The 13,523-nt window shown below is 35.3% G+C and overlaps 2 protein-coding genes across 4 annotated transcripts in view; one reads left to right on the top strand and one right to left on the bottom strand.

Annotated features, from left to right (window-relative positions):
• LOC105988892 (cGMP-gated cation channel alpha-1-like) overlaps positions 1 to 2,391 on the bottom strand; it is a gene marked incomplete at its 5' end in the record, with an annotated part of 5,147 nt that extends 2,756 nt beyond the window's left edge. Inside the window, 2 exons of the mRNA XM_013020663.1 lie at positions 1,673 to 1,703; positions 2,344 to 2,391. Of these exons, the coding sequence (XP_012876117.1) occupies positions 1,673 to 1,703; positions 2,344 to 2,391 (79 nt within the window). The remainder of the gene's footprint in view (positions 1 to 1,672; positions 1,704 to 2,343) is intronic.
• The window catches only part of Dpp10 (dipeptidyl-peptidase 10 (non-functional)), a 1,450,850-nt gene that overhangs the window by 1,215,981 nt on the left and 221,346 nt on the right, over positions 1 to 13,523 (top strand). The gene's annotated exons all lie outside the window — the stretch shown is intronic.

Consider the following 13,523-nt stretch of genomic DNA (forward strand, 5'->3'; position numbering starts at 1 on the left):
AAGGAGAAAGATTGGGATTGGGGGGGAGGGGGGAGGCTGGGAAGGGATGTGAAGGGTAAACAAAAGGAGGAGGCTGCAATGCTTGGTAAGAAATATACGCATTATCCTGCTCATGTAATTGTAACCCTTCTGTACAGTATCTTCACAAATAAAATAAAAAAGAAAAAAAAAAGAACCTAACGTTTTTCTCTGAAAAGAAACAAGAAATTTCACAACACAGAGAACTGAATATCAGAAAGGCCCTTTTCAGTGGTGATATTTGTAGACACTAGAAAACACTGAATGTTTCAGACATATACTAGTTATTCCAAATAAGGGAAACCATGGGACCTATGTTTCTTTGGCCTTGGCTTACTTCAGTTAATATAATTTTTTCCAAGTCTTTCCATTTCCTAACAAATGGGGCAATGTCATTCTTTCTTATGGAGGCATAGAATTCCATTGTGTGTGTATATATATACCACATTTTCTTGATCCATTCATCTACTGAAGGGCTTCTGGGTTGGTTCCATATCTTAGCTATGGTAAATAATGCTGCAATAAGTATAGTTGTGCTGGTCACTTTAGTATGGTCTTTTGGGGGAGGGGATGGGAGGGCAGGGATGGTAGGGGAAACAAAGGAGGAGGCAACAATGCTTGATAAGAAATGTCCTCATTACCTTGCTCAAGTGATTGTAACCCCTCTGTAGGGTATTTTCACTATGAAAAGAAAATTAATTTTTAAAAAGCTGTGGAGAAAAGACCTAAGAGAAAATGTATTTTAAACATGGAAAGAATAAATTAGGTTATCTAGAAAGACATTTTCAATCATAGATTTTGCAAATTCTGCCTTTACAAATTCACTATCAGTTACTTTTTACAAGTTATTATAGAGGAAATAACAACAACAACAACAAAAGAAAACACGAAAACACTGAAGACATTGGTGGAAAATACTGAAGGAACATTATTCCCAATCTTGAATTCTATGTCTCACTGATATAGTATGGTATTAAATGTCTCCATATTTAAGATTTCAAAATAATCATTTTCTAGAAACTTCTACAGAAAAAAAACCTGCAGAAAAAAAAATACTGTTGAAATCACAAATAAAGAAGAGAAGTTCGATCTAGCAACCAGTGTATTCATCATAGGTACTTACTACAAGGCCCACAGAATGGCCAATCTATGTAAAATAGAGTATTGTAAGCTCTGACAGGAATGTGCCTGCTAGACATAATTAAATTTAAACAGAAAAAACAAAGCAAACAGAAAAATATCAAATATTTTTGTGAAATTTCCAATTTGTTTGCAGATTTTGAGGATAATATATTTGCCTATTGAATAGAAACAAAACAGGAACAAGGAAGTACCATTAATGAAACTTAAACTGTATGGAGTATAGCAATAGAATCAGTGACCCATCTATAGAAAATATTTACATAGTCATTAACAATGAAAATACTGAGATTGAGTTAGTGACTGATCTATAGTTAATATTTATGTAGTCATTAACAGTGAAAGCACTGAAATTGATTTTTTTTTAAATTTGACATGGAGTAAACATTTGACCTATTGGGTTTTTAGCACTATTTGAGGTCTTTGGTGGGAATGAATTTATGAGATGTGCATCCTCATCTACGCTAGTAGGAAGTCAACACATAATAGGTGAAATTTTAATCCCAAAATTTACTGATCAATCCTGTTACCACGTATAATAGAACCTGGCATAGGAAAGGGTACTCAGAACAATCATGTTGGAAACTATCACAAGCACAGTGTGTGTGTGTGTGTGTGTGTGTGTGTGTGTGCGCGCGCGCGTGTGTATGTTCCACATAAAGTAAAATCTAGAAGGCAACTCTACAGAGCCAACAAATAAATACATGGAGAGACCTTAGTAATTTAAAATGAATATGCTTTTAATTATCCATTGGGATGTAACTACATGCCTGTGATCTTCTCCTCCTGAAATGCAGTTACCTGTTTATTTGCTTCATTTATTTCAAAAGCAATCTTGAATTACCCAAAGGTAATTTAAATGCCTCTTTTATATTTATATGTCTGCTCTTCAGTAACCCTGCCCTGGTACAAGCATCAGTGAATACTTAAAATTGTCTGATTTATAATAATGCCTTTAAAAGAACTGCAAAATTTCAATGAAATGGTTAGGGAAAGAAAATAAATCGGAGAACAGTGTGAGTTTTCTCTCATATATAGAAGCTAGGTCTATAATATATGAACTCTAGGCACTCACATGCAGTGAGACTGAAGGAGGATATTCTTAGAGGAGGAACACAAAGGTGCAATGCCTACACAGAAAATAATATCTAAATGAATTTTAGGAAATGGAAATGAGGTTTCTTTTTCCTTTGTTGCTGTTTTTGTTTTCTTTTCTTTTTGTCTTCTTTGTTTATCTTTCTTTGGGAGGGGAAATGGGGAACAGAAATGGAGGGACAAAGAGTGAATAAATACAGCAGTGGTATTCACTAAACAATGTTGAAAATGAACTAAACAAGTTATGGATGGGGACAAGAGAGAAAAAAAGTGTAAGAAAGGGAGGGATATTGTCCAAAAAAATGTATTCTTTATCTGAATTTTATAACTGTAACCTTTCTGTATATCATCTTTATAAAATATTTTTAAAAACAGAACATATATAAAGACAAATAATAGTGACCCGAAATGACTATTTCTAGAAAGAATCTTTCTTAGTAGAACATTGATATTTCTAGGCATTGGAGGAAATTAATCCCCCTACCTGATAATAGTTGAAAATTGATATCTGAAGACATGTCTTTTCATTGCATATCTGTATTGTATCAGATTGATATAGCTTACATTCTCAGAGAAAGAAGGAAATAGAATTTTAATAAAAGCTGGGTTGTGTGAATAATACTGTTGAATTGTAGTGCATGAAAATCTCTCGTGCAGGAAATGAAAGCAAGAAAAAAAAATAACCAAGATCGGAACTTTTTCAGTAGGGGAATGAAATGTAAAATGATTATAGAAAATAGATCATTCTCAAATTAGTATTCAGCACTTCAGGGGAAGAGCATATTTTACTCCTGCATAAATTATTTGGGAACACATTTAAAAAACCCGATCTTAATCTAAACAATGAATGTTTCAAAGAGTAAATTAGTACCTTCCAGGGAGTGAAAGAGAGCATATGGGGAACTGGACTGTAGTGCCAGAGTAATGAGGCAATACTAGCATTCCTTGAAAGGCACAAATCTCATTGTTTTTCCTCTGATCCTGCTGCCCCACAGCCTTAGTGATGACAGAATTGTTGTTAGACCAGATTTTGAATAGACAGATAGCCTATGCTTTTCATCCAGTAAATCTCCTTTATGAAATCAAAACTCCCTAACTTCTTCAAATATAATATATTCAGTAAATAAGCATTTATTCTCTTGTGTCATTTGATCTATTGTAATTTACAGGCATAAGGATTCATTTTATTATTTAGCTAGTTTAGTGTTTCAACAACAACACTTGTTTGGTTGGTTGGATTTTGGTGGGGCCTGGGCGCTGTCCCTGCGCTCTTCAGCTCAAGGAGAGCACTCTACCGCTTGAGCTATAGCAACACTTTTGGTTTTCTAGTGATTTATTGGAGATAAGAGTCTCACGGACTTTCCTGCCCAGGCTGGCTTTGAACCTCGATCCTCAGATCTCAGCCTCCTGAGTAGTTAGGATTACAGGTGTGAGCCACCGGTGGCTGGCTAACAACATTTTGAAGATCCAAAGTAACTCCATTTTGAGACTGGCCCCATCATCCTGTGCTAGGCTGCCCTCAAAATAAAACAAGAGAAAGAAAAACAATTCTTGGAAAAACTGCAAATAGCCATCAACCCTGCCTACCCCTAGCAATAGCCAATCAGGAGAAAGCAGAATAACTGCTAAAAGAACCAGGTGTTCCAGTAACAGAACAGTTTTGCAACCATCAAACCTTCCAACGTGGATCAATAGCATTATCTCTGTAAAAATCTACCAATTGTGTTACTGCTTGTATAGAAATCCCCTAAACGTGTTTGTTCAATACTATAAAAGTCATGCTGATTGTAGGTTCGGGCCTCTTAGCGTCATCGGTTACTGAGTGTGTGGAGGACCGAGCTCGAGCTTGCAAATAAAAGACTCTTGCTGTTTGCATTGGTCGTGGTCTCTGGTGGTCTTTCGGGGGGTCCTGAGTCTGTGTATTACAATTTCAAATTTTGATTGTGTTTGGAGTGGAGCTCAGTAGGTAAAGTGCTTATCAACTTGTTCAAATCCTGAGTTCAACAACAACAAAAATAAACCAGAATAACAAATAAAAAAAAACACATTGTTTAAATCATATCATGATGGTGAGGGAGGCCATACGTGTTTGAAAAGCATTCATCTTGTATTCAGAATCTGTTTGAACCTGGCTTCTTATTTAGAGAGTTGTTGTGAATAAGTCTCTTTCCTTCGAGGTATCCTCTCCTCTCCCCATATCTCTTCTCTTCTCCCTACCTATCTCTGTCTCTCCCCTCCTTACCCTACTTTTCTCCCTCTCCTTTACACTCCCCCTCCTTGTCTTCTCTTCTTTCTCTTGCTTGTAGTATGGCAACACTGAACTCCATGACCTCAGCTCTTTAACAACCCTCATTGTTTCATGTTGAATAGAGATGGAAAGTGAGAAGCAAATTAGGAATACATGTCCCCAGCTTCCACTTTAGTATCTTTACTGATAGCAGATTTGTGATGATTGAAGTGTGACTATTCAAAATTCATTTTTTTAAATTATCCAAACATTCCTTTGTTAAGATTAGGTAACTACATAAATTTCACAGTACTGGGGCATAGTTAAAGTTGGCTAAAATCACAATAGTGCCTGATGGGAGGAAAAGGACGGCCACTTTTGGCACTGGTACTCATCAGGAATGTGGGATCTGTGTCTAACCGCAATCCAAGTTTTCATGACTCTACTGTCATGTGCTTGTTTCACTTCTTAGAACAATAAGTTTAGTTATCCAAACAGAATCTCTAAAAATTGGTAACCATTTACCAGGAATTTCCCAATCCCTTTGAATCAAAAATGGAAAATAGTTCTGATATGAAGATAGTTTGATTAAAATATGAAAGTACTATTCTTTGCTTTTGGAGGTTGAATTCAGAATCCTGTTTACTCGGCAGTGCTTTTCCACTTGAAGCACAATACCTTCACCGTTTTGTTTGCATTTTTACCCATATCCAGTCTCCTCCCTACATCTCCTCTTGTGCAGTTAAGTTATACAAGTGTGTGCTACCTTACCCACTTGTTTGTTGAGATACAATCTTGCTGTTTTTTTCCCCAAGTTGGCCTTAAACCATGATCCTACCAATCTTTACTTTGTCAGAATAGTTGTGATTACAGATTGAGTATTGCCTTCAGTTTTGACTGTGCTTTTCTCTAGTATAATGAGTATCTTGTGAATTGATAACCAATTAATTGCAGGATGGTGTAAATGTAGTTTGACTATGTGACATAAAGTTTAAAGTCCATTTTTCTGTGAAACCCATTAGAAAATACATTATATTCATGATTTACACGTTTTTCCACATGCACAATGTAGAAGAATACATCTCCTTAGTCCTTTTCAGCAACTACTAGCCACCAGTGGTGGCTGAAGCCTGTAAGTCCAGCTATTCCAAGGAAGAGACTTGGAGGTTTGTTGCTCAAGGTCATCTGTGTGAAAGCTTCATCTCAAAAGACAAGCAGGTGTGGTGAGGTGTGCCTCTCTTCTCACTATACACTAGGCTAAGGTAGGATGATGGTGCTCCAAGGCTGGCTCCAGGCAAAAAGTGAAACTCTTATCTGACAAATAACTTAAAGCAAAAAGGACTGTAGTTGTGGCTCAAGTAGTAGAGCTAGGGGTAACAAGAGCAAGGCCTTGACTTTAAAAACCTCAGGGGAAAAAAGAAGAAAAAAAAAGGAAAAATAAGCAAACAAATGCTTCTATAGGATGAAATAATCTGGAATAATGTAGTGAGAAAATATATTCTTTGTAGACAGATCTTATTTGAAATCTGATTTCTGTGCTTTTTAGCTCTTTTGATACTGAGCAAGTTAACTAATATCTCTGAGCCTTAATTTCTTTCTTTGTAAAATGGAAGTTGTTATACTTTTCTCATAAGTATTTATGTGTATGTGTGTGTTTGTGTAGATTACATAAAACTATAAGAAGAGTTATTGGCGTGCATTACCCAGTTTGATGCATAAAAATACTGGTATTTGTATCCTCATCCTTTCCATACACTTACAATAAAAATACCACATCTGGTAATGTAAGCACCAATCCTGCCCTTGTGCAAAACTGTTCCCTCAAATATATAAGATGGGGCATAAATCCAAGGCTATGTTGTCTGTGGAATAATTGTGATAATGGTTGCTATAGGGATTTCTTTCATTGTTTCTAAGAGAATACATACTCAGCCAAGTGCCCAAGGCACTAATTTCTATCAGGTGTAGAGAGGTTTGTTCCTATAACTGTTGTTGAAATGATGTCTAAGAAAGCCAGATATCTGGGTACTAGTTTTATACAGATAGAAGAGGAATTCTTTCAGTCACTGTGAATGCTTGATTGGGAGGTTCCAAACATTCATGGATAAATTTCAGGAGATTTCACTGCCTACTCTTTTTTTTTTTTTTTTCCCTGTCGGCTGTGGGGCTTGAACTCCGGCCTGAATGCTGTCTCTCAGCTCTTCAGCTCAAGGCTAACTCTCTACCAATTGAGCCACCGTGCCACTTCCTATTTTCTGAGTGGTTTATTGGAGATAAGAGTCTCATAGACTTTCCTGCCCAGACTGACTTTGAACCTCGATCTTCGATCTTCGAATCTCAGCCTTCTGCATAGCTAGGATTATAGATGTGAGCCACTGTTTACTCTTACCTTTAAGACACATTAGAAGACAAATATTGGCACAACATACCTGTAGTTTTGATTTATGTAATCTGGTAGACTATTACTAGGCCTATAGTATATGTGGAATTTTTATATTATTATTTCATGAGATCAGTATTACACATTAATTTCAAGGATTCTTTAAGGGTAGGTAGTTTCAGTTGTTTCATCTAACATGATCTGTGTGATTCTGCTTAGTCGCTGCATAGAGCAGCCTCTGTTTTCCAATCACATCTCTCTCTTTTTTCTTTTTTAATGCCAGATACCTACCAAAAGCCTTCATCTTCAGCAAACCATTTCTTGGCAGCTTGAAAAAATATTGCTAAGATATATCTTCTCCTCTGGAGTCAAATGTTATAGTTTTGGTTTACACTCATGCAAACCAACCCCAAGGCATGATTTTGAGTACAAGTAGATTATTTTGGAGAGGATTATAAGTCCCAGTGAGAGAAGGAAACAAGGAAAGAAAGCTTCAGTAAAGATTACAGTTTTGATAACGTTAAACCTGTTGGTCATTGGAGTTTATTCCTTCCAGTCTGAGAGATGCTGGGAATTGACACTTAACCTACAGTTACATGACCCCAAATCCTACAAGAGAGAAAAAATTCAGTCCACAGTTTAAAATGGAACCCAGGATATTAGTTATCAAGTGCATCTGTGGATTAAAGATGATATCCAACAGAGCTTTGAGGAAGTGTGTTTCCAGGTAGAATTCAAGGAATGTACTGAAAGTGGAGGAAGAGTTAAGGGGAAGTAAGCAAAGAGCTGACATGTCTACAATAGTCACATTAAAACTCTTTCAACTTCAGATTTGTCAGGAAGGCCCAAGGCACCTTCACTTTAACTCTCTTCATATGATGTTGGCAGCCTGTTGGGTGGGACTATTGTTCCTTGGGTGCACTTGGGGCTATCTACAATAGGATCTGCCCATCAAGCATCAGGTACAGAGCTCTACTGGATGCATAAAGCACCCATGATATTTTTTACATTCATTCAGATAGTATGTGACTATTGGTAGCAATTTTTCTCCAAATTCAACTCCACAACTTAATAAAGGAAGGAAATCTCACTTGGTGAGAATATGATTGCTTATAGATACTCAGCCCCCAGAGGTTAAGTTTCCTATATTTCCATGGAGTGACAAGATTCATCCCTTTGAAGTTACTGGGAAATTTTGTGCCTTGTATTTCATCACAAAATACAGGCACACAATGGCAAAATATTTTCATACAAAAAACATTTTTGGCTGAGCAAAACACTTTATTTTTATATTTTATTTTACTTTTAATATAGTTTAAAAGATATCTTTAATCTTTAATCTGATATGTTCAATTGAAACTCTTGTACAAAACGTTTTTGGGATAACATATTGTTAACTAGGAAGTTTATATGACATCTATGTTACTTTCTTAGTAGTCAAGAACTACCAAGATCACAAATCATTTTGGGAGGTTAGTGTGACTCAGCTATCTGAGTGGATAATTTCTATGTATGTGGACTGTTATGACCATAGGATTCTGTCAGGAAGATGGGTGAGACAGGAGTGCTGGTATTATCACACTATATCACTTCTACTTTCAAAGTTCCTTCAATTAGGGGCTTATTGGGCTATCTTTACTATAGTTAGGTGCTTTCAGAAAATTCACAGATATAGGAAAGAGGTGATGATCCCTTGGGTTGGTAAATGTTCACAAAATGATTATGAACCATTAGGATAGAGAACAATCTAAGAAATGGCCAGATAATATTAGCAGTGATAAAAAAATAAAAAGGATTGGATATCTTCTCCGTATCAAAAAGAATAAAGTTGAAATGGAACAATTCTAGCACTGAAAATATGAAAAAAAAAGATTTTATTTTAATGTACAAAATAAATAACCAGATCAGTGAATTATAGTATTAACTTTACAAAAGCCATTGAGAAAGCAATGTAAAAATAAACAAATATTTAAAAAAATAGAATCCTGGTTGAAACATGGATTATATTTTGATTATATCTGAAATTCTGCCAACAAAGAAACTAATAATTCAGTCAATTATACACACATTATTTTCCCATTTCACACTGTTCTACCTGCAGAATAGAAGTAAATGTTCTGAATTTACCTCAAAAAGGACATTATTTCTCTAATTTGATTGACTAATTATAAATTCTAGAAGAGAAGGGAGTGATAAATTGCATTGCACATGTCACCACCACTATGGAAATGCAAGCTGTGCTCATGAAAATACAGTATGAAAGAAATCACTGTGTTTTCACATAGCTGCAGCTATCTATGAAAATATAAACTCAAGCAGGATATACTTGTTGACAAAAAATATAATAATACATTTCAACATATAAAGTTGTGAAATAGTTAATTTTATTTTAAATAAAAATAAATGATTATATAGACATCACTGCTTCAAATAGAAAAGTCCGATCTGTTTAAGACCAGTGCAATTATTTATGGGGATTGAGAAACTTAATGCCAAATTTAATATTTTGGAAAAATGAAAGGCTCAATTAATTAACATGGAATTAGAGAAACTATTTTGGAATCGTCTTTCTTTCTCTTTCCAGAGGGGATTAAAATGGAGATTATATTAGAGAATTGAGTATGACAGTCAATTTAGAGAGAAGAATTGTTATAAGGTATTAATTAAATAAAGGCTAGGGATTTATGGAATTAGTTGGAGTCATTAAACTGATTATTTAACAAATCTGAGATTTTTTCTCTTATGTCAGACTTTTGAAATTACTAGCAATTCTAAAATGTTCAGACCCATTTGAAATCAATGAATTATTGTTTAGATGACTAAGGCAAGTTAACCAGTTTGTATAAATTGTGTAAATTATCTTTGGAATCTTAGACAGTCATCTTCAATCCATTTTAGTTTTTCCAGGAGATCTTTGATGCTCTTGTTATATATACTAGGTATACTAACTTGTAGTAAAAGTAGACAATAATGATAATAAAAATGCAGTGTGAAATGAAACAAATCTTTATTGAGTGATTATCACATGGTAAGGCCTTTACCTGTGTGTTAGCTCAGTAATTTTCATATATTTTTGTGATGGGTAAAGGTATATTTTCCCATTGTCTAGCAACTGAATCAAAGAGAATTAACTGCCTAAGCCATGCTTATTCTGCTTCTATGTGAGACACATTCTTTAATAATCCAGGGTCTTTGTTCTAGCCTAAGTTACCATTCAGATATTTAAATACCCATAAATATGTTTTAATCTCAAAATAAAGAAACAAAAAAATCTTACTTTATATTCCTAATATAATTTCAACAGTTAGGTACTTATCCACAAAAGATAGGCATCACAATTTGCAATATTATTTCACACTGTTTTTCAGTCTTCTCGACCTTAACGCTTTGGGTAGACTGAGTGAATTTGTCCACCATTGTCTTCTAAGACAATTGGGCCCTTTGAATTGACCATCTATCCCATTGATGGACATTTCCTTTCACTTAAGAGTTCTCTTGTGACATTCTAATAAGTACATCATCTTCTAGTTTGACATATTTTTGTTTTGTAAGTTGAATTTTTTCTTTTTTTGATTTTATTTTATTGTAAAAATGCTTTACAAAGGGGTACAATTACATGAGTAAGGTCATGAGTACATTTCTTATCCAACATTGTTACCCACTCTTCATTTTTCTCCCACTATCTATCCCTTCCCTCCCCACCCCTCCTACATCCCTAACCCTCCCCCTAAAGTTGTAAAGTTCATTTCCAACCTAGTGTCTTGTGAGTATCATTGTTGCAATGGGTCATTCTGTGTCCTTGTTTCAGCATTTTGTTATTCCTCTTCCCCTTCCCAAATTAGATAATAATATATACAAGATGCTGTGTACCAAAATCAAATACAGTGACAACAGGGGATATACCATAGGGGGAAGAACATACAAAAGAAAAAAATGTAAGCCAGACCCAAAGAAATATAGGTCCCATGTTTTACCTTATTTGCAATGATTAGTATATGTCTAGGATAATATTATCAGGTGAGCAGAAAAGCTCAAAAGCTATGTACATATGACCATATAAGATCATGCTAAGCGAAATGAACCCCAAGATAAGGACCCAAGATGTTTTTCTTTGTTGCTGTTTTTAATGTACTAGTTTGAAATTTTTATGTTACATGTTCCCAATCATGGGGAATGATTCCCATTAAGACACCATCTTGCACCACTGAGTCAGTCCAATTTGTATTGATCCATATGTTCAGACAAACATCACTGGTTTTCAAAGGACATTACTACTGAAAGCTTGATCTACAAACTTGATCTTGTTATCATAAACCTGATTGTATACCCAATCACCCATACATAATGAACCTTATTATCAAATCTTGACTCATTCATTTATTCTTAATTACTGAGGATTTTTTGCATAAGAAAAACTTCCATGTTTTGTGAATAAAACTATAGACATGATTAAATTGAGTCCTCATGATGTGTATATGCTCATTGAGCACTGAAAGAGATCAAGACTGAGAAGACCCCATGTCTTTGAGAGGGACTTATATTTTGTAAACCACATCTGAGTAACTACAGAACAAAAAAAGTATAGTATTTTGTCTTATTGAGAGAAATGTGTCAGTTAAGTAAATCTGCTTCTCTGAGGAGTTTTGTCAATTATAGATGACAAATAGTAGAATTCATGAAGAATTAATGGAGCAAAGAAGGCAGTGGCAAGAGCAAGTTTAAAGAGCCTAAGAAATTAAGTTCAGTTCTTCTCTTAGTTTCACTTCACCAGAAAATTTACTCCCTGAAATATTTTTCTCTATGGTTGTGTGTCCCTTGACATGACAAGGTAAAGTCTTTCTTCTCTTAAACTTGTTATTCACTAGGTAGTAAGAGTTCTTGGCTTATATAACATATAGATCTGATCATTATTCCAGTGCTTAAACTTCATTATAATTCCCACATACAATAACTGAAGTACAGCAGTCACCACTAATTTACACTATGCGATGAGCAGTTCTTTCAAGAATCGTGTCCTATATTACATGCCATCAGTGGTACAAATGTATGAATACATTCTTCTTGATCATCATAGTATGATAGTAGTGCTCAGAAGAATGCATTTACTGCCTTTACCATGGTGTCATACTTCATAATACTCTATTACCATCACTACACTCTATCACGATAGTGTTAGACTCGAACTTGAAACCCCCGAGAGACCCCAGAAATCACAACCAATGCAAACAACAAAAGAGTCATTTATTTGCAAGCTCGAGCTTGGACTCGCAATCATCACTGATGCAGCGGGTCAGAGTTGTGAGCACCCACCACATGTTCAGCAGGGTTTTAATTGAGTATGTAGCAGGGGGAAGGATGTCTCAAGCTCATTGGTTAGGGGTATGATCATTTCCAGTAAGGACAGTGATTTTCTAGCTTAGCGGTTACAGGATAGGTTAAATCATACATCATTGATTGGATAAGTGGGGCTAACCACAGGAATGCTGAATTATGTCTTGTCCTAAATGTTTTCTCAACAGAGTTGTGGGGAGTGACTGCTCAAATTCCTGGACTGGTCAGGCCAGCCTGATCCCTTAATAATTCTTACTGTTATCTTGCCTTGGTGCAGGATCTAACACTTACTTTCCAATAACAGATGACAAATGTTTCAGTTTTGTGTGAAATTACTGCTAAACTTATTTTTGGTCTCTCAATAGCTCATATACCTTTGAACCACTAGTAGCTGTCTTTCTGTAATGACATTCTTGAGTGTTCTTTAAACTTAAGCATAGATTGTACCTCCATGAAGTAAACCTTCTGAAATATAGATTAAATAGCTATAGCGCAAACTGCTCCTTTTTCTTTCAATATTCAATATGGCTTATGGTTCTGAAATTCAAGCCTGGATATATTAGTTCTCTACTTAAATTATTTTTTGTGTGTCCCCTTTACCTATAATGAAATCATCTGATATCCTTAGCATGGCATTGCCTGTAGTTCATATCTCTCTACAATCCTTTTATCTTTTCTTATGTAAGATTTATACTCAAGAATGTACTCACTATGGCTCTCCCAATAAGCCAAACAATTATCAGCCCTCATTTCTGGTTGCACAGTGATTCCTCTATGTAATCCTCTGTAATTACGTCATCACTGATCTTCCAAGTTTGAACCAAGTTTTACTAATATATTTGTGGGTTATTGTTTTCTTTCTGACACAGCATTGAATTGCTTTCTGTGTCCTGCTTTACTGTTTGATGATTTTTATTATAACTTTGTCAATTTGTTGAGCTTATTCATCTATTTTTCCATAGTCCTGGATAAAGACACTGAGAAATATTATATATTCACTTGTTCTAATGTTGTCTAATGTTACACTGGGTTGGCCTGTAGCAGTTGCAAGAGCTAGATTAGTGAAAGATTTAAAAAGTATGGAAAAAATATCAAAATGAGCCCAAAATTCCAATTGTATTCAGAACAACATAAATTGAGATTGATTTTTTTCCTTAAGGTTAGGTTTCCTTCAAGGTTAAGTAAAATCACAGTTCTTACTATAGCACCTGAGCAGGCTCTGCTCCACTTCTTTACTGATGGGCAATCTCCATCTCCTACACTGGATGTCACTAGAGTTGATACACACCATTCAGCACAATCTATGGTACCCTGACAACCAATGCTGGCTTC

Source organism: Dipodomys ordii, unplaced genomic scaffold, assembly GCF_000151885.1.
Source record: "Dipodomys ordii isolate 6190 unplaced genomic scaffold, Dord_2.0 Scaffold52, whole genome shotgun sequence".
Taxonomy (NCBI): domain Eukaryota; kingdom Metazoa; phylum Chordata; class Mammalia; order Rodentia; family Heteromyidae; genus Dipodomys; species Dipodomys ordii.